Source organism: Chiloscyllium plagiosum, unplaced genomic scaffold, assembly GCF_037043375.1.
Source record: "Chiloscyllium plagiosum isolate Xiang-an unplaced genomic scaffold, Cpla_swu_hap1 HiC_scaffold_20, whole genome shotgun sequence".
NCBI lineage: Eukaryota > Metazoa > Chordata > Chondrichthyes > Orectolobiformes > Hemiscylliidae > Chiloscyllium > Chiloscyllium plagiosum.
The window spans coordinates 44,287,637-44,307,980 of NW_028270158.1; the positions used below are offsets into that span (position 1 = coordinate 44,287,637).

The following is a 20,344-nucleotide window of genomic DNA, read 5'->3' on the forward strand; positions in this document are numbered from 1 at the left end:
CTTTTAAGTGCACAACTTGTAACATTCCAAATGCTGCCAATCAGCCAATTGAGTTTTGATCCTGTTAATCCTTCAAGAGATTGAAAGACTTGATTTTCAATATGAAATGACCAGATCATCTATTTTTATGATGATAATTGAGGGATAAACATTGTCCGATACACAAAGGAAAACCCCACAGCAACTATTTGAAATATTGCTATCCGATTGTCTGAGAGAGCAAATAGTTCTTGATTTAACCTTGTCCAAAAAACAGCATCCAGACAGGGCAGCTGACCCTTGGTGCTGCACTCAAGTCAGTCTAGATTTTTGGGGTGTTCATGTTCTGGGATTTGACGTGAGCCCTCAACCTCCAACTCTGAGGCAAGTCCATGACACATCCTGATATTTTTGCCTTATTCCCAAAACACTGGGTTCCCCCTTTCCTTTAGCAAGCTATCCAGCACATTCCGAAATGTTGAACATGTCTGTGTTTCATTGCAATATGTGAATTTACACTATCGCAATCCTGTGTTGTAGTTTTTGAAACAATGAATATTTTCTCTTATCTGCCATCCTAAATCGTTTCATTTAATCTTCTATCCATAGAGTGCATTTTGATAATTTGCAGTCACATGTACAGATGCTATTGAGTCAGTAGCTTTTTTTTTAAATTTACTCACGGGATGAGGACATTAGTGGCCAAGCAGCATTTATTGCCCATCCCTAATTGCCCCAGAGGATAGTTAAATGTCAACCAAATTGCTGTGGTTCTAGAGTCACATGTATGCCAGATCAGGTAAGGATGGCCGTTTCCTTCCCTAAAGGACATTTTATTCTTAATTTAGAGATTCATCTTGAAATATGCATGTTGAATTTAACATTCTTCTGTTCAGTGGTGTTTCCTCCCCATCAGCCACCCTCTCCTGCTTAGGCAGACTCCTGCATCACATTGTTTTAAATCCAGAGTGCTCGAGAGTTCTGCAGTGAACTGATGAAATGTTGGCTCATTTCTGTTTCCCTGCAGGTTGCCGTGGATTTACAGTACCTTCTTTTGATCAGATACTCAAGCTGGCCGATGCCAACTCCTATTGGTCAGTCCAGGAACTAAGCTGCATGTCCACTCAGACTTTTATCAAAAGTGTCGAGCACCTCGGTGCCTTGAAGAGTTTTGACATGATACAACTCATTGCTCTAAAGGACAAGGCCAAGATGGTATGTGGGCATACCTCATTCAACACTACATGTATTTACATAGCATTATGAGGAGACAATGGCCTAGTGGTATTATCACTGGACTGTCAATCCAGAGACCCAGGTAATGTTCTGGAACATTTCAAATCCCGCCTCAGCATATGGTTGAATTTGAATTCAATAACAATCTGGAAATTGGAGTCCAATGATGACCATGAAAACATTGCTGATTGTCAGGAAAAAACAACAACTGGTTCACTGATGTCTTTTAGGGAAGGAAACTGTCATTCGTATCTGGTCGGGCTGACGTGTGACTCCAAACTCTCAGCAATATGGTTGACACTTAATTGTCCTCTGAGCTAGGGATCAGCAATAAATACTGGCCCAGCTAGTTAACACCCTCATTCCATGAATAAATTTAAAAAAAAAATAATTTTAGACAAGCACCTTTAAGGTAGCAAAATGTTCCAAGATAGTTTTCACTAAACCACATTAGGAAGGATTAAGAAGAAGAAGAATTATTGTCTCATGTACACAAATACAGAAGTGAAAACTTTACAATGTTTCCTCTCATGGTGCCATTGTAGGTAGAAAAATTGGAATAAAAAAGAAAAGAAGTAGTGTTACCTTACAGTAACTCAATAGAAGTTAGAAATAAGATGTAGTTAAAAGGATAGGCATTACAGTCAGACAAACAAATTACAGATAAACATTACATTACAGTAGATCAGCATAGGGTCTTTCAAAAGTGGTCTGACAAGCCTCACAAGCCACTGACTGCCCACACCAGACCCCAGTCCAACAACCATCTCTGCTCTGCTCCAGGCCTTCAGCCTGCACCCCTCCAGATTAGGGCAGATAACTATAACGCAGATAACGATAAACTTGGTCAAAGCAAGTGGTTTTAAGGAGTGTTTTTTAGGAGGAGAAGAGTAGAAACGTGGAAAAGGTTAGGTGGGAAATTCCTGAATTTGGGCCACTGAATGTGTTGTATAAGGTAATCAGAAAGAGTTAATGTTGGAGACTGCATTAAGCTCCAACAAATCTGATAATACCATAAGGAATTGGGTTGGGAGAAAGGGGAATATCTTTAGACCTTGTAGGGCAAAGGCCTGTGTTCATTCATCTCCCTATAGGCTTAATAAGAATATGTAACTTAGTCATTTGTACCTGATTGCTATTACACACTGACTGACATCTTGTTTAAGACAAGAGTCTTCTCATTAAGACTCATCATTGGCTTCCTTCTTCAACTTGAAACATAGTGGGGCCTTACATCTAGTCAAGGAAAGGAAATATTGGCAACAAACTACCCAACCACAAACTGCTAGTGATTGGCATTGCAAAATGTACAACAGAAGGTCAGAATTGGATGATTGCAGAGATTGTGAAGAGTTGTATGGCTAGAGGTTAGAGAGGTAAAAACATTCCAGCACCTCTCTAATCTAGAGGTTAGAGAGTTTGAGTGGGGGTGATACCATGGAAGAATTTGATAATCAGGATGGGAATTCTAAAGTTGAGATATTTCTTAATGAGGAGTTAATATAGGATTTGTGAGGGCAGTGGGACAAATGTGGGGGTGGGACAGAAATCATTAAATAGGGCCTGGTACAAGATATGCTGCAGATATTTTTAGGATGAGTGAACTTTACAAAGGCTGACCAGGAGAACAGGAGAAGAGTTTGGACCAGAGAGGTTGAGGCTGTGGGATTGTCTGCCGCAAGTTCTACCAGGCCAGGAGCTGCTCCTGTCAAGTGGATGTGATCTTTCTTTATAAAGGTGATTTGCTGTTTGGTGAGATGTCAAGAAGTGTCATGTTGACTAATACTAATTACCATGTTTCAAGGCTTGGGGCCCAATTCGAAGCTGGAAAAAATACCAAGTTGTTGCACTTGGACGAATTGCGCTGGCTTTAAATGAGAGTGAAATCAAAGAGCTGGAGCTTGGTTCCATTGACACTGTCGCTGCCCTGAGCCAACAGAAAGAGTGGACACCAACACAGGTGGGAAATGGCTTCAGTTATCTTTGAATCAGTCAAAAACGCTGAGGGCTTTTGTGGACCCAATAACATTTGATTTCCTCTCTACGGTATGGTTCCTTAATTATTGATGCTCTTCTGCTATTGGTCCCAAGAAGCTATTAGTCTGAAAACTAAAAGGACAGATTTTCCAGGGTAGGGGCATGAAAAAGAGCTAAGTCGCAGCTTGTTCTTGCCTGAGGGGATTTGTGGTAGTTTCCCTATCTGTGAGCCAAGAGGCCCAGGTTCAGATCCCACCTAATCCAGAGCTGTGTAATACCATCTCTGTCCTATCGCAAACAAATACTTGGGAGCCTGTTAGCTCAGGTGTCTGGGTATTTGGTTTGTGACATAGAATGATGCTAATAGCTAGTGTTCAATTCCCACACCATCTGAGGATACCATGAAGGTCCTGCCTTCTCAACCTCTTCTCTTGCCTGAGGCACAATAACCCTCAGGTTAAACTCAGTGCTGGTTGTCTCCCCTCTAATGACAGAACAGTCCTCTGGTCCTTTGGGACTATGGCGTCTTTACCTTTACCTGTACTTCCCTGGGATGTCTCCCAGCTTGGTGAATGGGAGTGAGCGAGGACCTTGCTTTCAGTGCTGAGGCCTGGAGAAACTGCTAGTCCAGTTTGGAGCAGTGAGCTCAGAGAAAAGGGTTTGCATTGAAACATGAGCCATGTTGTAATGTAGGAACAGAGTGAGCCTCCATGAGGCTGGAATGCCCCAATGTGACCTGTGATGGTCACTGGCTGCGGGAAATGTCTGTGTATGTGCTGCAGACGTCACTGCACTTAGGTCACCACCACCCCCTTCTCCAATTGCTATGCTAATTGGATGGGGGGGGTCCCTGTTGGAGACCATGCTGAGGGGCAGTGGGTATGGCGGGGTGGTGTTCTTTCACTTGTCCCCTGACTGCTGTACCCCGTCACCACCACCTCACACAGGTTCACATCTCTACTTATGGACGGCCATTGAATGGTATCACTACTCAGGCCTTACTGCTGCAGCCAGCCATCGAGTGACCTCACAGTCTGAGTCCTGTCACTCGTATTCAATGTGGGATATGATTCAGGTCTCCGATCACATGGAACCTCTGGCTGATTTCCAGCAGCACCGTCTTTGAGATTGACTCCGTCTCTGCTTTGGAATGACAATGGGTGCCTGCACACAGCAAACTCCCATAAACAAATAATGTCCAGGTAATTAGTATCTGTGATATGGATTGAGAGAGCAGGACACGAGGGATAATTTCCGTTCTTTTCTTTCAGATGGAATCTTTTATATCCACCCAAGCAGGCAAATCGAACCTCAGCTAATGTCAGACTTGAAGGCTAGTTCTTCCAACAGTGCAGCATACCCTCAGCTCTGCACTAAATAACAGTGTAACGTGGTTTGTGTTGAAGCCCAGAAGTGGAACTTGATCCTGAAACTTAGTAACTCAAAGGCAAGAGTACTACCCACTAAGCCACAGCTAATGCTAAAGAAATGAGTGATGTAGGAACAACAGGAGGCCATTCAGCATCTTGAGTGTTCTGCCATTCATGGCTGATCTGCATTTTAACTCCATTTATCTTCCTTTGCTCCATATGCTCTCAATTCACAAATGTAACAAAAATTATTCATCTCTGGATAGAGAAACAAAGTTACTATTTCAGGCCTATGACGTTTCATCAGAACTCAGCCTCTGCTGCCTTTTGAAGGAGCCATTTTTGGGAAGAGGAGCTTTTCAATGTCATCACTGAACAGGCTAGCTCCAATTTGGAAGTTATGTCTCCATCTTTTGTCTCCACTCCTTGGAGGATTGGTTACTCTCCATCTCCCTGATCGAATGCTAGGCTCATCTTAAACGCCTCAATGATATCATTCCTTCATCTTCAATAAGCAGGAAGCGTACAATCTGTACAAACTGTCCTTACAATTAGGCCTGGATATGATGTTTGGCAAGAGACTATTCAACCAAAGAATGATCTCTACCAAGCATGATAGTACACTCAGGATTTCGAGCCCAGGCAAAAAACCAGCTGAAAGTGTAATAGGTTGTTGATCATGTATTGCCAACTGTGGGTAAACCATTTCATAAGACCAAAAGGATAAGAATGGGTTTTGTGGAATTATATTTAAGGGATCACTGTCATGTGCCTTTAGTTTTGAATTATCTTTTAGTTAAATATTTGGTGGAACTTTTAATCCTCAATATTTTAGAATCTACAAATTAAAGGGGGGATTTGCAAATACTTAATCTTCAAAAAACATTTGTTTAATTTTATCCAAACTACATTGCCATAGGGATATGAATATCAGAGAATCAGTTGCACATTAAGAACACTTACAATGAATTACAATAATAAAAATTAATTTATAGCAAGTAGGGAAATTAAGCTCAGTTTCATTGAATCATTCCCAGAGAGGAAGTGTGAAGCAGATACATTGAATGTGCCCTAGTCCATGTGTTGAAAGCAGCCAATCAAAGTCATCACCATGAAATGCTGGATGAGGCTTTGAAAGCAGCATGGGGTATTGAGGCATATGGCTTTCAATCCATCTCAGCCTGATTCAAACCTGCATCCATGAGGAGTAAGCAGATTGAGAGAACTTACAGCAACCACCTCTTCTCTAACCTTCCCAATTCCCCATTCCCTTCAAACCACCAGACCCTCACCTTCACTATTGAAGTATAATTTGCTTTGAAACATTGTATGTTACATGCATGTGACTGAGTTGTGAAGTTAGTGATATTAAATGAAAGCTAAGCACAAAATGGAAGAGTGAAATGATAACTTCAAGATGTTTTAAAACAGCCCAATCCTCTATATCTGTCAAGTCAGTTTAGATACTATGAATACACTTCTCATTTTTTATTTTTGTAATCCTTAATCTAGTTTTCAAATGTCTCCCTTTTTCCATTTCAGTGATCTCCTCCAGCCCCACATCCCTCTGAAATCTCTGTGCTTCTCTAATTCTGCCCCTTGTGCATCTTGGATATAACCACCCCGTCACTGGTCAGTGTGTTTGCAGAAGCCTGGGTTCCTAAGCTCTAGAATTTGTTTATTAATCCACTTCACCACCTCCTTGCCTTTCTTCACTCCTTTAAAATGTTAGTTAAAACCTTCTATTTTGTTTAATTAGACTCCAGCCCTAACATTTACCCATGCAGCTCAGTGTCAAATTTTGTTCAATCATACATTTGTGAAGGATGTTGAGGCATTTTATAGTGTTAAAGCCCCCATAGTGCTTAGTACTTCTGCCTCACAGCACCAGAGATCTGGGTTTGATTCCAGCCTTGGGTGACAGTCTGTGTGGAGTGTGCACATTCTCCCTGTGTCTGCTCCAGTTTCCTCCCACAGTTCAAAGTGAAGCAGCCTGGTTGGATTAGCCATGATGAATATGGGATTACCTGGATAGGATGGGAGTTGATGGACTGAATGGCTTCTTTCAGCACTATTAAGGGTTTTATGATTCTATCGTTTTTTTCTCTGTGTAATTACGTGTTCTTTCTTTCTTGACAGGCTAGGTCTATGTTGGAAGGCTTCCTCCGAGACTCTGGTCTGACTGTTGATGCAATGAAGGAATGGGACCTAGTTGGATTAGGAAGCTTGTTGTGTGCAATGACTGACCAGGAGGTCATCTTCTTGAGTGCTTCAACCTACAGGTAGAACCTATTTTACACAACTTCAGCCATGTTGCCTGATGGTTTAATGATGGTCTGGAACAAGAATTAATTATTCTTTTCATAGCATTGATCAGGGCCGTTTTTGATGTGAAATCTTTGAAAATGTGTATCAGGTGGGAATCTCCTGATCTACAGTGTCTCCGTAATGTATAATGAGTGAAATCTATATTGCCTGTCCACAGGAAATTCTCCCCTTGATTACTTTCAGGCTTTTTATTGACTTAGAATTTTTATTTATCCAGTCTGAGACTGTATTCTGCCTATTTCAGATCACCCAAGCAATGAGGGTTAGGAGCTCCATGTTGGTCAGTCTGGGTATGGAGGCAGGTTCTTTTCTGCTCAGGAAGTTAATGAATGCAGCGAGCATGTACAGTCGCTTTTAAAAGCAAGACAGGTTCGTTCAATCCCTTAAATCTGTTTTACCATTATCTGCTAACTCCAGATAACGACCTTTGCCCCAAAAATGCCTCAATAACTTTTCTTAACATATATATATCAATCTCCGATTTAAAGCTAATAATTGATCTGGTATTGATTACCTTTTGCAGAAAAAAGTTCCAATTTCTGCCATCCTTTTGACTCTAGAAGTATTCTCAAATTACAATCCGGCTCTAATTTTTTTAGAACCCTAGCCAGTAGAAATAACATCGCTCTATCAATCCTCACCGTTCCCCATAGTATCTTGAAACTTTCAGTCAAGTCAATGTTGAAGAGAAAGAGGATTAAGTTTCATTGTTGCCACTTAGAACTTCTTCACTTGTTTCAAGTAAAAAGTGCTATGCTTTATTCCCTGGCCTGCACCTTGTTAAAATTTCTTCATTCAGCTCTCTTGTAGTTTGCTATACTTGGGTGCCTAATTCATATTACCAAAGGCTCTGCACTGTCATTCTATAGCACCAAGAACAGTTTTAATGGAAGATTATTTCCATTTTCTGTTCTCCAGCATTGAAAGGAATGCATTGTCTAAGTGGAGACCCTCTGGTCTAACATGATGGTTGTTATAATTTCCCTAAAGAAATGAAAAGCTGCCATTTCCCACTTTTTAAGAATCAGAATATACCCAGTCACAGGCTGGAATACTTTGTGATGAGATCTGACCTGACCCTGCTGACAAGGTCAAAAATCAAAGAGATGGAATGTAGGAGGTTGAGGGGCGGCCTTATAGAGGTTTATAAAATCATGAAAGGCACAGGTAAGGTGAGTACAAAGGCCTTTTCCCTGGGATGGGTGAGGGCAAAGGTTTAAGGTGGGAGAAGAAAGATTTAAATGGTACCTTTTGTTGTCATTCTCGAGTACTTGTCCACAGATAACTGCGTTCAGTTTAACTGCATGCCATGGTAGGATTTTAACTTGTAGCTTTAGGAGTTGCTAACCTGGTGCGCTCTGATTGTTAACGTTAAGACTCTGGCTGGTGAATTACACTTGACTGTTGTGTGGAATGAACTTCCAGAGGAAGTGGTAGATGCAGGTACAGTTACAACATTTAAAAGACATGAACAGGAAAGGTTTAGAGGGATATGGGTGAAACGCAAGCAAGTGGGACTAGTTTAGTTTGGGAAATTTGGTCAACAGGGATATGTTGAACCGAAGAATCTGATTCTGTTCTTGTATGGCTCTATGACTCTCTGTGACATGGAGATAGTGAAGACTGCAGATGCTGGAAAGTCAGAGTCAATAAATTGTGGAGCTGGGTAAAGTATCATCAGAAGAGCAGGGGAACAGACGTTTCAGGTCGGAAGCAAGGAGTCCTGATGAAGGGTTCTGAGCTGAAGATTCTACTCCCCTGCTCCTCTGATCCTATTTGATCTCCTGTGCTTTTTCCAGCTCCACACTTTATCAACGTTGTGACTCTCTGTGACTTGCTGATTACAGAGGAAGATAAATAAACTTGTATCGAGTGATACGCTGGCCCTGCATGTTGAAGTTGATTTGAAATTGTAGGGTGATGAGTTCACATGTGAAAGCCCTTTGTGTTTTTCTTCACAAGGTCACACACAAAACAATGTAATGGAGGCAATTTGTATGCAGCTTGTCTGGGAGATTCTGGGTAACTCCACACCGGGGTGGCACGGTGGCTCAGTAGTTAGCACTGCTGCCTCACAGCACCAGGGACCCAGGTTCGATTCCAGCCTCAGGCAACTGTCTGTGTGGAGTTTGTATGTTCTTCCCGTGTCTGCGTGGGTTTCCTCCAGGTGCTCTGGTTTCGTCCCACAATCACAAAGATGTGCGGGTTAGGTGAATTGGCCATGCTAAATTGCCTATAGTGTTCAGGGATATGTAGGTTGGGTGCATTAGTCAGGGGTAAATATAGAGTAATAGGGTAGTGGGATGGGTCTGGGTAGGTTACTCTTCAGAGAGTTGGTGTGGACTTGTTGGGCCAAAGGGCCTGTTTCCACGCTGTAGGGAATCTATTTCTCTTTATCTTAAACAGAATATTGCCGATAGCTATTAGGCTGTCAACAATAAAAGTTAACAAGTGCCAAGGCACCAACAATAGACAATAAATGTTAATAAATTTAAAGAAAGCCTAAAAATAGAGTAAGTTTTAGCCACAACATCGATGGTATATTCCAGCCCCCCTAATGCTCACTGCAGAAGGCATCAGGTATAACAGTGGACATCAGTCATTCCCTATCTGGAGATACTTGGATGCAAACATAACCCCAATAGAGAGGCAGGCAGTCGAGGGTGAGTTACATCCATGCAGATGCTATTTGTGGCAGGACTGTAGTTAAATGGTACCTTTTGTTGTCATTCTCTAGTACTTGTCCAGAGATGACTGTGTTCAGTTTAACTGCATGCTATGGTAGGATTTTAACTTGTAGCTTTAGGAGTTGCTAACCTGGTGCGCTCTGATTGTTAATGTTAAGACTCTGGCTGGTGAATTACACTTGACTGTTGTGTTCCCTGCAGTGCTGCAGCTGCAAGGATCAGTGAGATTGTCTGCGGAGTGGAGATCCTCCAGGAACTGCTGAAGAAAGCAAGATATGGTTTTGGAAATGTCACTGCGTGGGACAACTTCATTCTCCAGGAGGTTGGAACAGTAGCAGGTTAGACTAGTGAGACTGTGTGAGAGAATGTGCGTGAGTGGGAAAAGATGATGATGAAAGAAGAGCACAAGAGATAAAAAGATAAATAGCAACAAAGTTTAAGAATTTAAGAGATCAAAGATGATGAAAGATCTTAATCCCCATAAAAGGTCATTTCCCTCCTCCAATTTTCTCTGACTCGTTCAGTCCCTCCTACTAAATCTCCTGATGGCTTCATCTTTTCTGAGGTACAGCTTAACAGCTAGGGATAGAGAAATCAATATATGTTGATGGATGTAATTTAATAATGTTTAAAAGCACAAACTGAACTTGTGCAAAATAATGAAGAACAAATAAAAACATTTACAAAATAATAAAACTGAAACAATTAAAATGATAAACTGAGGGAAGATAAAGTTGAGGAACAGAGATGAAAAACTCTAGTGTTATTATTGAGTTATACAGAACAAGAATCTTTTGGGTTTAATCCCCAGTCTGTGCTGTTAATTAATCTTGGCCAGGTATCCTGTAGCTGGGAGAAAGTGAGGTCTGCAGATGCTGGAGATCAAAGTTGAAACTTTATTGCTGGAACAGCACAGCAGGTCAGGCAGCATCCAGGGAACAGGAGATTCGACGTTTCGGGCACAGGCCCTTCTTCAGGAATGAGTGGGATCTTCAGGAATCCTGTAGCTGGGGCCAGGGGGGTTGTGGATTTTGAGGCAAGTGCCCCTGAATGAGAAAATGGATGACTATTGGAGAGAACTCTGATTGGGGGAGTGAAAATGCAAACCTGTGAGCCCGCAGATCTCTGTGTGGGTGAGTTTGGAATTTTTGGTATCAGTGATATTGGCAAGACCATTGTTATTTCCCACCCCTAGTTATTTTAATGGATTGAATCAAACTCATGTGGGATTAAGTTACACTCCGAACAGACAAGTACCTTTGAAGGACACAAGTTAATCCATTGAGTTATCATGACTTTCCTGGTGTGAAACCCAAGCTTGCAATATATCAGAATTAATGACATGAGTTACACAAAATTATACAGCATAGATCAGCAATGAGTGGTGATAATGATTTGTTCATTCAAGCAAGGTCACTGTAAGAAAGGTGATTTTATTTTGTTGGATGAACAATTGAGACAACAATCCAATTCCTACAGCCAAGAATTAATTCACCACCAGTCAAACCTTTTATTAAGGGTTTTTTTAATGCTCATGGTCAATCATCAAGATAGTGGCAGTCTGAGGATATGCACATTACAGCCAACTCTCTTTGCCAGAAATCCACTTCCCAACTCACAAGACAATGATCTTTAAGCTTAGTTAAAAGACTATCTCACTGCCTCCTTTGTGACTCTCGTCCCCGTCTCAACTTCCATTCTGACATTCCCATTGGACAGTGCCCTGTCCCTGAAACAACAAGAGCTTGGCCCCAGTTTAAAGCTATAAAGCAAATCTTGTGCAAAAATGTGAAAGCCTGACGTTATAACCTTTGACATGTTCAAAGGTTTTTAATTCAACAGCAGAACATAATGCCAGTGAAAAAATATAATTTATCTGTATAAAAATATTTTTTTAAATTAGTCCTTCAATTTTGGGAGGACATAATTTTAATATAACTCGCTGGGTAGAAATCCATCTGATGAAAGGTCACCCACATGAAACCTATTGTATTATAGCACAACTTCCAAATAAGTCACATTTATACTTTATGACAGTTCACAGCATCGTAGATATCACATTTTGGTATAAATGTATCTTGCTGTCCTTCACTTATCCCACACTGTGTCACAAAATCAGTGTAGTGTGTTTCAGTCAGTTATTGTGCAGTAACATCATTAAGCATTTGTAAGTCTATGATGCTATTAGCAATGTAAATAGTTGATGATGTTATTAAATATCAAGATATCTGACAGAACAAGAGCCTGCTGTGCTTGGTGTCTATTTCATGGGTTGACATTAGAAAACCACAAAGTGCATCACAGCAGAGGTTGCCTGGTATGTTGAGTAGTTCCAGCTTTTCTCTTTTTATTTCAGATTTCCCGTACTGTATTTTGCTTTTGTGTTTGTAGAAATCCCGAGGTTTGGGGAACAGGGAACACAGGTTTTATATTCTAGGCAAAAGTGAGGACTGCAGATACTGGAAATCGGAATCTAGATTAGAGTGGTGCTTGAAATGTACAGCAGGTCAGGCAGCATCCAAGGAGTAGGAAAATCGATGTTTCAGGCAAAAGCCCTTAATTAGAACTGAAGGTTTTATATTCTGCCCAGTACTGTTCAGCATTCCGTTCAAGACAGAGTTAAGAGCAGCTAAGTAAAGACAGCATTATACCAAATGCCAGTTCACAATGAGTGAGTTAGGTTAACTTAATCTAACAACATCACTACAGCTGACTATCTACTATTAATGTCTTAGCTCTATTTCAGTGCACTCTGTTGGTATAATGGGAGACCTGTTGCCATGAGCCAGATCTCTAAGGGAGGTCAGATTTGGAGATGGTGACCACAAGCATTGGCGTTTAACCAGATTGATGTGAAATGGCCTATAACTTGCTAATAACCAGCCCATGAATACAACTACCTGAGCTGTAGTCCCCAGAACAGGAAAAGGAAAGCCTGAAATCCAAAGAGAAGGCTACAAAATTGCACTGTTGTGAAGTCCATGTGCTTTTAACTTCTCTTTATTTTTGATTATGGATCAAAGTGAAGCAAGGACTGTTTTAAACCAAGGACAGTGTAAGGAGTTGCTGCACTTTTTTTAAAAAAAAAAGTTACTGGAATTAATTGTGAGTTGCATTTACCTTGTTACTTTGTTCAAGCAGTTAGGAATGATATCGAAGATGCCATAGCACCATGGGTGTGCATGAAGAGCAAGTTTTCTCATTAACAGACTGCTGATTTGTTTCTGCAATCAGAAATAGTTGTGGAAGCCAAGAATCAGCAACATGACAACAACTGCTCCTTGGGCAGGTGGACAGTGTTTATGTGTGTATGAACAATAGAGGAGAAGTACATTAGGCTGCAAGACACTGCAGCTCTCTCTCTCTCTCTGTAATGAAATAACGAAGAATGATAGCTAATAGTGATAGTTAATCTCTCTTGTTACTTGTTATAAAATGTTGCTTTGTTATAAAAGTAACCGAAAGACTGAACGATTAAGATGTTAACCACCCTATGTCTTCACTGTCACAAAGCTAATCCCTTTTACTTCTAAAAGCTGTTTCTTGGCTCAAGGAGACTTTGTCCTTGATTGTTTTTCAGAGGGGCAATAAACGGGACCAGGCTCCTATTGGTCTGGTTAGGTACAGGGATGAAAGGATTTTGAGTGGCCTTTTGTTTATATGTAAACAGATGAGACTTCAGGCCAAAGTGGTCATGTTTTCGAAGTGACCTGTATAGGGAAGAGGGAGTGGTTAGCTTTCAAGCTGAGCTGAGCAGTTTTGAGTTGAGTCCTGAACTGGGAAGTTCAACAGGGAGCTGTGTGGAAACTCTCTCTTTTCTGCCCTTCAACTTCATCCTGTAAGCATGTGTGCCATTTATACTGGTTTTTAAAGGGAGGTTGCTCATTGGGACTGTTGTGTATATTCGGAACAGCATAATTAAGTTTAGTTTGGATAGGTTGAGTTCTATAGGAGTTCTTTATTCTGTTATTTATGTTTCATTATGTAACTTTGTGAATAAAGTTTTGTCTGTTCTAAAATCTAGTAGTCAACCTAGCTATCTTATTCCGGGTAATTTTCACTTACACTTACCGAAACAAATTGCAAAGTTATTGTCTGGGGCTGCCTGCTTTAAGAATATTTTGAGTGTTCTGGCCTAGTCCATGAAAGATTGAAGGCCTTTGCGGGATTTTAAACAGTGAGTGGTAGGTGCTAGTGTCTTTATTTCGGAGGTTGGTTTGGTTGGGTAGATAAAGCTTGGGATAATAATGACTCTTTAAGTCACCAAAAGGTTTCTGGATGTGGATGCAGTGACTTTGGAAGTTTTACAAAAAGTGAATGAGACCAAGTTTCAAGAATTAGCAGAGAAGCTGGAATTGGAAATACCTGCTTCTGTGAGGAAAGGAGAGGTAATTACAGCAGTAGCTCAGCATTTAAACTTGTTGGAGAAGCCATCAGAATCTATAGAGATGATAAGAATTCAATTGCAAATAAAGCAGCTTGAGTTAGAGGTGAGAGATAAGGAAAGGGCAGCAGAAATGAAACAGTTTGAGTTACGATTAAAAGCAGAAGAGAGGGAAAAAGAGAGCATCAGAACAGAGAGAAAAAGAGAAAGCAGCAGAAGAGAGGGAAAAAGAGAGCAGAGAAAGAAAAAGAGAGAGCTTTTGAACTTCAAAAACAGACATTTAAAAAGGAAAGTCAGCTTAAAAGGATGGCGATAAAGGCTGACGGTAAGTTTCGTGAGGAAGACAGTGAGGATAAGCAAGCCGTTGGTAGTCAGAAGCCTAGTGAGAAACTGTTTATGTTCAAGCATTGCCTAAATCTGATGAGAAGGATGTGGAAACCTTTTTCATCACATTTGAAAAGGTGGCTAAACAAATGCAGTGGCCAGTGGCAATGTGGGTTTTGTTGATCCAAACGAAACTTTAGGTAGGGCTAGTGAGGTATTCGCATCCCTATCAGAGGAGGTTTCTGGGGAGTATGAGGAGGCGAAAAAAGCCATTTTAAGTGCATATGACCTTGTACCAGAAGCCTGTAGACAACATTTCAGGAATCTAAGGAGCGACCCAGATCAAACCTATGTTGAGTTTGAAAGGATCACACAGAGTAATTTTGAGAGCTGGATAAGAACTTTAAAAATCAAGCAAATCTATGATGCCCTTAGAGCGGAAATTATTTTGGAGGAATTCAAAAATTCACTGCCTGAAGTAGTGCAAACTCATGTGGAAGAGCAGAGAGTTAATACAGCAAGGTTAGCAGGTGAAGTGGCTGAAGATTATAAGCTGGTCTATAAAACTCGGTTTAGCTTCCAGAATCAATTTCAGTCCATGAGGGATAGAAATTGGGGCAAAGAGAAACCCCATGTGGAAAGGGAAAGGTAGATATCTGTGAAGATCAGAAGGATAACTTACCACAGGATAAAAGAAAAACCATTGAGGGGGAACAAAAGTTAAAAACTCCAGTCTTTTCATTGTAACAAAGTGGGCCACACAAAATCACAGTGTTGGTGGAGGAAGTGCCAGATCTACATAAAAAGTATACATGCATGGGTAAAGTTTATTCACATAGGCCAGGAGTAGTAAGTAAGGAGGTTACCACATTAAGGGACACTGGATCATCTCAGTCTGTAATACTGAAGGATGAGGAGATATGTACTCCTGAGGGACTATTGCCAGATAAGGTGCTGGTAACAGGAATTCATGGTGAGACAAAAAGTGTTCAGTTATGTAAAGTGAGGCTAGAGAATCCAGAGAAGACTGGAGAATTTGTGTTAGGAGTACTGGACAAACTCTCAGCTCCAGGAATACAATTTGTCCTTGCAAATGATATAGCTGATTCACCAGTAGTGTACTGCCTACTGTAGTTGAAAAGCCAATGGAGACCCAGGCAACTGAAGACATGGAGAATGGTTGTCTAGGAATTTTCCCTGATTGTGTGGTCACAAGATTACAGAGGCACAAGTTCAAGCAGGAGAGATCAAAAGGCACAGATAAAGAAGCTGGCATAGAGTTATCTGAAACTTTCTTGGATCAGATAAGTGGAACAGAGAAGGAGCAAATAGGTAAACGTGCCAGTATCTTAGCTCTGTAAGCTGATTGAATTACAACAGAAAGATGAGGAGTTAAAACAGCTACATCAAAAAGCATTTACTGAGAAAGAAAGTGAATGCATTCCTGTGTTATTACTTAACAAATGATGTCTTAATGAGGAAATGGAGACCATCACACATTCAAGCAGATGAGAAATGGACAGAGATTCATCAAATTGTTTTGCCAATAGGATATAGAAAGGAGGTGCTGTGGGTGGTGCATGAGTTACCATTTGGCGGTCATTTAGGGGTGAGGAAAATACAGGCTAAGATACAAAGACATTTTTACTAGCCTGGACTACACAAAGATGTATTTGAATTTTGCCAGACGTGTCATACATGTCAACTAATCAGAAAACCACAGGCAGTAATAAAACCCACACCTTTAATATCTATTCCAGCATTTGAGGAACCTTTCACAAGAGTCTTGATTGATTGTGTAGGTCCCCTATCTCAAACAAAAAGTGGGAATAAATATTTATTAACAATAATTAATGTGTTGACTAAATTTCCAGAGGCAATCCCATTACGCAACATCACAGTAAAAACGGTTGTAGAAGAATTACCTAAATTTTTTTACTAGATATAGACTACCAATAGAGATCCAGTGGGATCAAGGATCAAACTTCACATCCAAGCTGTTCAAGGAGGTTATGGATAAGTTGGGAATGAAGCAATTCAAACCTATTGCGTACCATCCAGAATCTTAGGGAGTGCGAGAGAGATAGCATCAAACACTGAAGACCATGTTAGGGGCTGTGGGAGAAAATACGGGTCTCTGCCTCCCCGTGGCATGGCCACAAAATAGACAATGCAAAATTTCTGTACTTAGCCATTAAGCCTATCCACAATGCCTCAAATTGGCCAACCAGCCGCCGTGGACATCTCACATACCTCAGGGCATGACTCATTCAGCCCGAGACCAAGAGAATATATTTCTTCAGATTAACTGATAATGAGCCGCCTTCTCCAAATTACCAAGCACCTCTGACGTCCTTAGGCACAGCTATTCCCACTAGGAGTCAAACCTTCTCAAATTGTACCCAGACAAGGAGGCACCAAAGATACTTTGCTTGCCGCTCAACAATAAGAACACATTGATACCAGGATAAAACCTACTAACACCTACTCCAGCCAAGGATCGGAATCTCCTAAGTCAATTAAGAAACTCGTTATTGGACACCGGACACTTGAATCTTTTCAATGAATGAACTTTATTTCTCCTTGTTGTACAATCACACACCATTGTCTCATAACTCTCACTGCATTGTTGTAAGGGTATAAAACTCCATTGTATACTCTGTTTGGGGAAGAAGCTGTGGTTCCTTCTGAGTAGCCTATCAGTGACTGTTTCAGTGGGTCAAGTCTCTTCCGCGATATCGCTGTTTGTTAAATAAATCCTTGTCAGTTTTCAGTCCAATCTGTGTGTTTGTGATCTCTGATTAATTGGGCTAAATTCTATGACAAAAGCTTATGGTCAAGATTATCCAGATGATTGGGATAAAGGAGTTCCGTTTGTACTTTTTGCGATCAGAGATGCACTGAATGAATCGACCAAATTCAGTCCATTTGAATTAATTTTTGGGCATGAAGTAAGAGGACGGTTAAAATTGATTCAGGAGAAATTAATAAGTCAGAATTCAGAGACCACCCATTTGGACTATGGAGAGAACGATTAAATAGAGCTGGAGAGTTGGCTAGACAGCATTTAAAAGTATCACAACATACAATGAACCAAGAAGTGGATAAGAAATCACAAATTGTCAGTTTTGCAATTGGGGATAAGGTATTGGTGTTACTTCCTGTAACAGGTGAGCCTTTAAAAGCAATTTTAGTGGACCTTATCAAATTGAGAAGAAATTTAGTGAGATGAACTATTTGATAAGGACTCCAGGCAGGAAGAAATTTCACAGTGTGCCATGTGAATATGCTCAAAAGGTATTTTGATATGGAAGAAAAGCAAGAGGAGAAGGTGTTAATGTTTACAGCACAGAAGGAAGAACCAAGTTCAGAGGATTCTCAATTGGACATTATCCAAATTGATTTGAGGAATGAGGAAGTTGTTAAAAATTGGGATAAATTATTGAATTACCTTCCACAAGAAAATCAAAATTACCTGAAAGAGTTATTGCTATCACCTGGGGAGATATGCAGAAATAAACTGGGAAGTACTAACCTAATTGTGCATGATGTAGATATAGGAGATGCTGTTCCGATTAAGCAATATCCTTACAGACAAGACCCTCTAAGATTGGCACAGGTTCAGAAGGAGATAGAGCACATGCTCCAAGATAGCATTGTTGAAATGAGTTACAGTGACTGGAGCTCACCCCATAGTCATGGTGCCAAAACCAGATGGTATCCAATGGTTATGTGTGGACTATCGCGAAGTCAGTGCTATTACAAAGACTGATGCATATCCAATTCCACGATTGGAGGACTGTGTTGAAAAAGTGGGACAAGCAACTTACATTTCTAAGTTGGTCTTGCTCACAGGCTACTGGCAAGTACCTCTGTCAGAGAAATGGATTATGTCAGTTATATCAGAGAAATGTAATGCCAAATGGATTATATCAGTTCAAAATCATGCCATTTGGAATGAAAAATGCTCCAGCTACATTTCAGAGACTGACTAATAAGGTCATTGCTGGATTACTCAACTGTGTGGTGTGTATTGATGACCTGGTAATTTTTAGTCACTCATGGAAGGAACATTTACAGCATTTATTGGACTTGTTTGATCGACTTTGGGAGGCAGGCTTGGTGGTAAACCTCGCTGAAAGTGAATCAGCCAAAGCCCAAGTCACCTTATTGGCCCCACGGGATGTGAAAACAAAAGTAATTGGGGAATTTCCCACACCATCGACGAAAAAGCAGTAGTACGATTCCTGGGGTTGAGCCAATTTTACCAGAGGTTTGTGCCAAACTTTAGTAATGTGGCTGCTCCATTCACCGAATTGTTAAAAAAGGGCAAGAAGTTTCAGTGGACAGCAGACTGTCAAAATGCATTTGGCAGCCTAAAACTGTGTTAACCACTGCCCTAGTATTAGCCAGACTGGATGACACAAAGTCTTTCAAGGTGGTTATCGATGCCAGTGATGTGGGTGTCAGTGCGGTGCTCCTGCAGGATGATGATGAGGGAATAGAAAGACCCATCAGTTATTTTTCCAGGAATTTGAACAGAAATACTCAATGGTAGACAAAGAGACTTTTAGCTTGGTGTTGACATTACAACGTTTCAGCATCAATATTACCAGCAATGCATCTGAGACAATCTTATGCACTGATCATAACCCATTGACATTTGTGGAAAAATTTAAGGATAAAAATGCCAGACTGTTTAGATGAAGCTTGTTGTTGCAGCCATTCGATTTGGCAATTATGCAGGTGGCAGGTCGCAAAAATGTGATTGCCAATGCAATCGAGACTCGAATACGGAGGCGTTTGGTGGCGGGTGTACAGCATCCTGAATTTGTGTGTGGTTGTGCATCTTTGCATGTTTATAGTTAGTGTAGTGTATATGTGTATATTTTGGTATTGATCCTTCATTTCTTTTAAGGGGAAGAGGTGTCACAAAGCTAGTCCCGGTTTTCCTAAAAGCTGTTCCTTGGCTCAAGGGGACTTTGTCCTTGATTTTTTTCAGAGGGGCAATAAACCAGGCCGGGCTCCAATCAGTCTGGTTTGGTACAGAGATGAAAAGGATTTTGAGAGGCCTTTTGTTTATATGTAAACAGATGAGACTTCAGGCCAAAGTGGTCATGTTTTCGAAGTGACCAATATAGGGAAGGGGGAGTGGTCAGCTCTCTAGCTGAGCTGAGCAGTCTTAGTTCAGTCTTGAACTGGCAAGTTCAGCAGGGAGCTGTGTGAAAACTCTCTCTCTTTTCTGCCCTTCAACTTCAACCTGAAAGCATGTGTGCCATTTATACTGTTTTTTAAAGGGAGTTCGCTTATTAGGACTGTTGTATATATTCGGAACAGCATAATTAAGTTTAGTTTGGATAGGTTGAGTTCTGTAGGGGTTCTTTATTCTGTTCTTTGTGTTCTGTTGTGTAACTGTGAATAAATTTTTGTCTGTCCTAAAATCTAGTAGTCAACCTAGCTATCTTACTCCAGGTAATTTTCACTGTACACTCACCAAAACAAATTGCAAAGTTATGTTCTGGAGCTGCCTGCTTAAGAATGTTTTGAGTGGTCTGGCCTAGTCCATAACACTAAAGTTAAACATCACGTAACACCAGGTATGGTCCAACAGGTTTATTTGAGAGTACAAGCTCTCGGAACGATGCACCTTCGCCAAGTACATGTTCACCAAATAAGTCAAAGGATCTGGAAATAAGAAGACTGGACATCACAAAGACTTGGAAGAAGCAAGACGGACTCCTCATCAGATCTTGTGTACTGATGCTATTGAACTGTGTTACTCTATTACATTTTGCACCTTAAAGTCTGTGTTTGCGTGTATGTGTAGAAATTTAGGAAGGGGATATAACTAACAGAGTTCTAAATTGATCTTTCATATTTTGTTTCCCAGTGTGAGTAAATCTGACTAATTAGTAATAAATAGATTTTTACATGTACCACCGTTTTCTGCTAACCTGTCTCTGTTAGGATGGGCAAACTAGGGCAGGAGTAATTTGATTAAATCTTTAACTTTTGTACTCAACATGAGCCTGTTGAAGAGAAAATTCACAGATATACAG

The 20,344-nt window shown here is 40.7% G+C and overlaps 1 protein-coding gene across 4 annotated transcripts in view; it reads left to right on the plus strand.

Annotated features, from left to right (window-relative positions):
• The window catches only part of LOC122560601 (otoancorin-like), a 64,269-nt gene that overhangs the window by 39,874 nt on the left and 4,051 nt on the right, over nt 1–20,344 (plus strand). For 3 of the 4 annotated variants that reach the window (XM_043711396.2, XM_087997898.1, XM_087997896.1), the window contains 4 exons: nt 1,007–1,194; nt 3,020–3,175; nt 6,702–6,844; nt 9,779–9,915. In XM_043711396.2, coding sequence (XP_043567331.2) covers nt 1,007–1,194; nt 3,020–3,175; nt 6,702–6,844; nt 9,779–9,915 — 624 coding nt within the window. Of the gene's footprint in view, nt 1–1,006; nt 1,195–3,019; nt 3,176–6,701; nt 6,845–9,778; nt 9,916–12,718; nt 13,589–20,344 lie in introns of those variants that run through there. The other variant, XM_087997897.1, reaches the window with a different exon arrangement.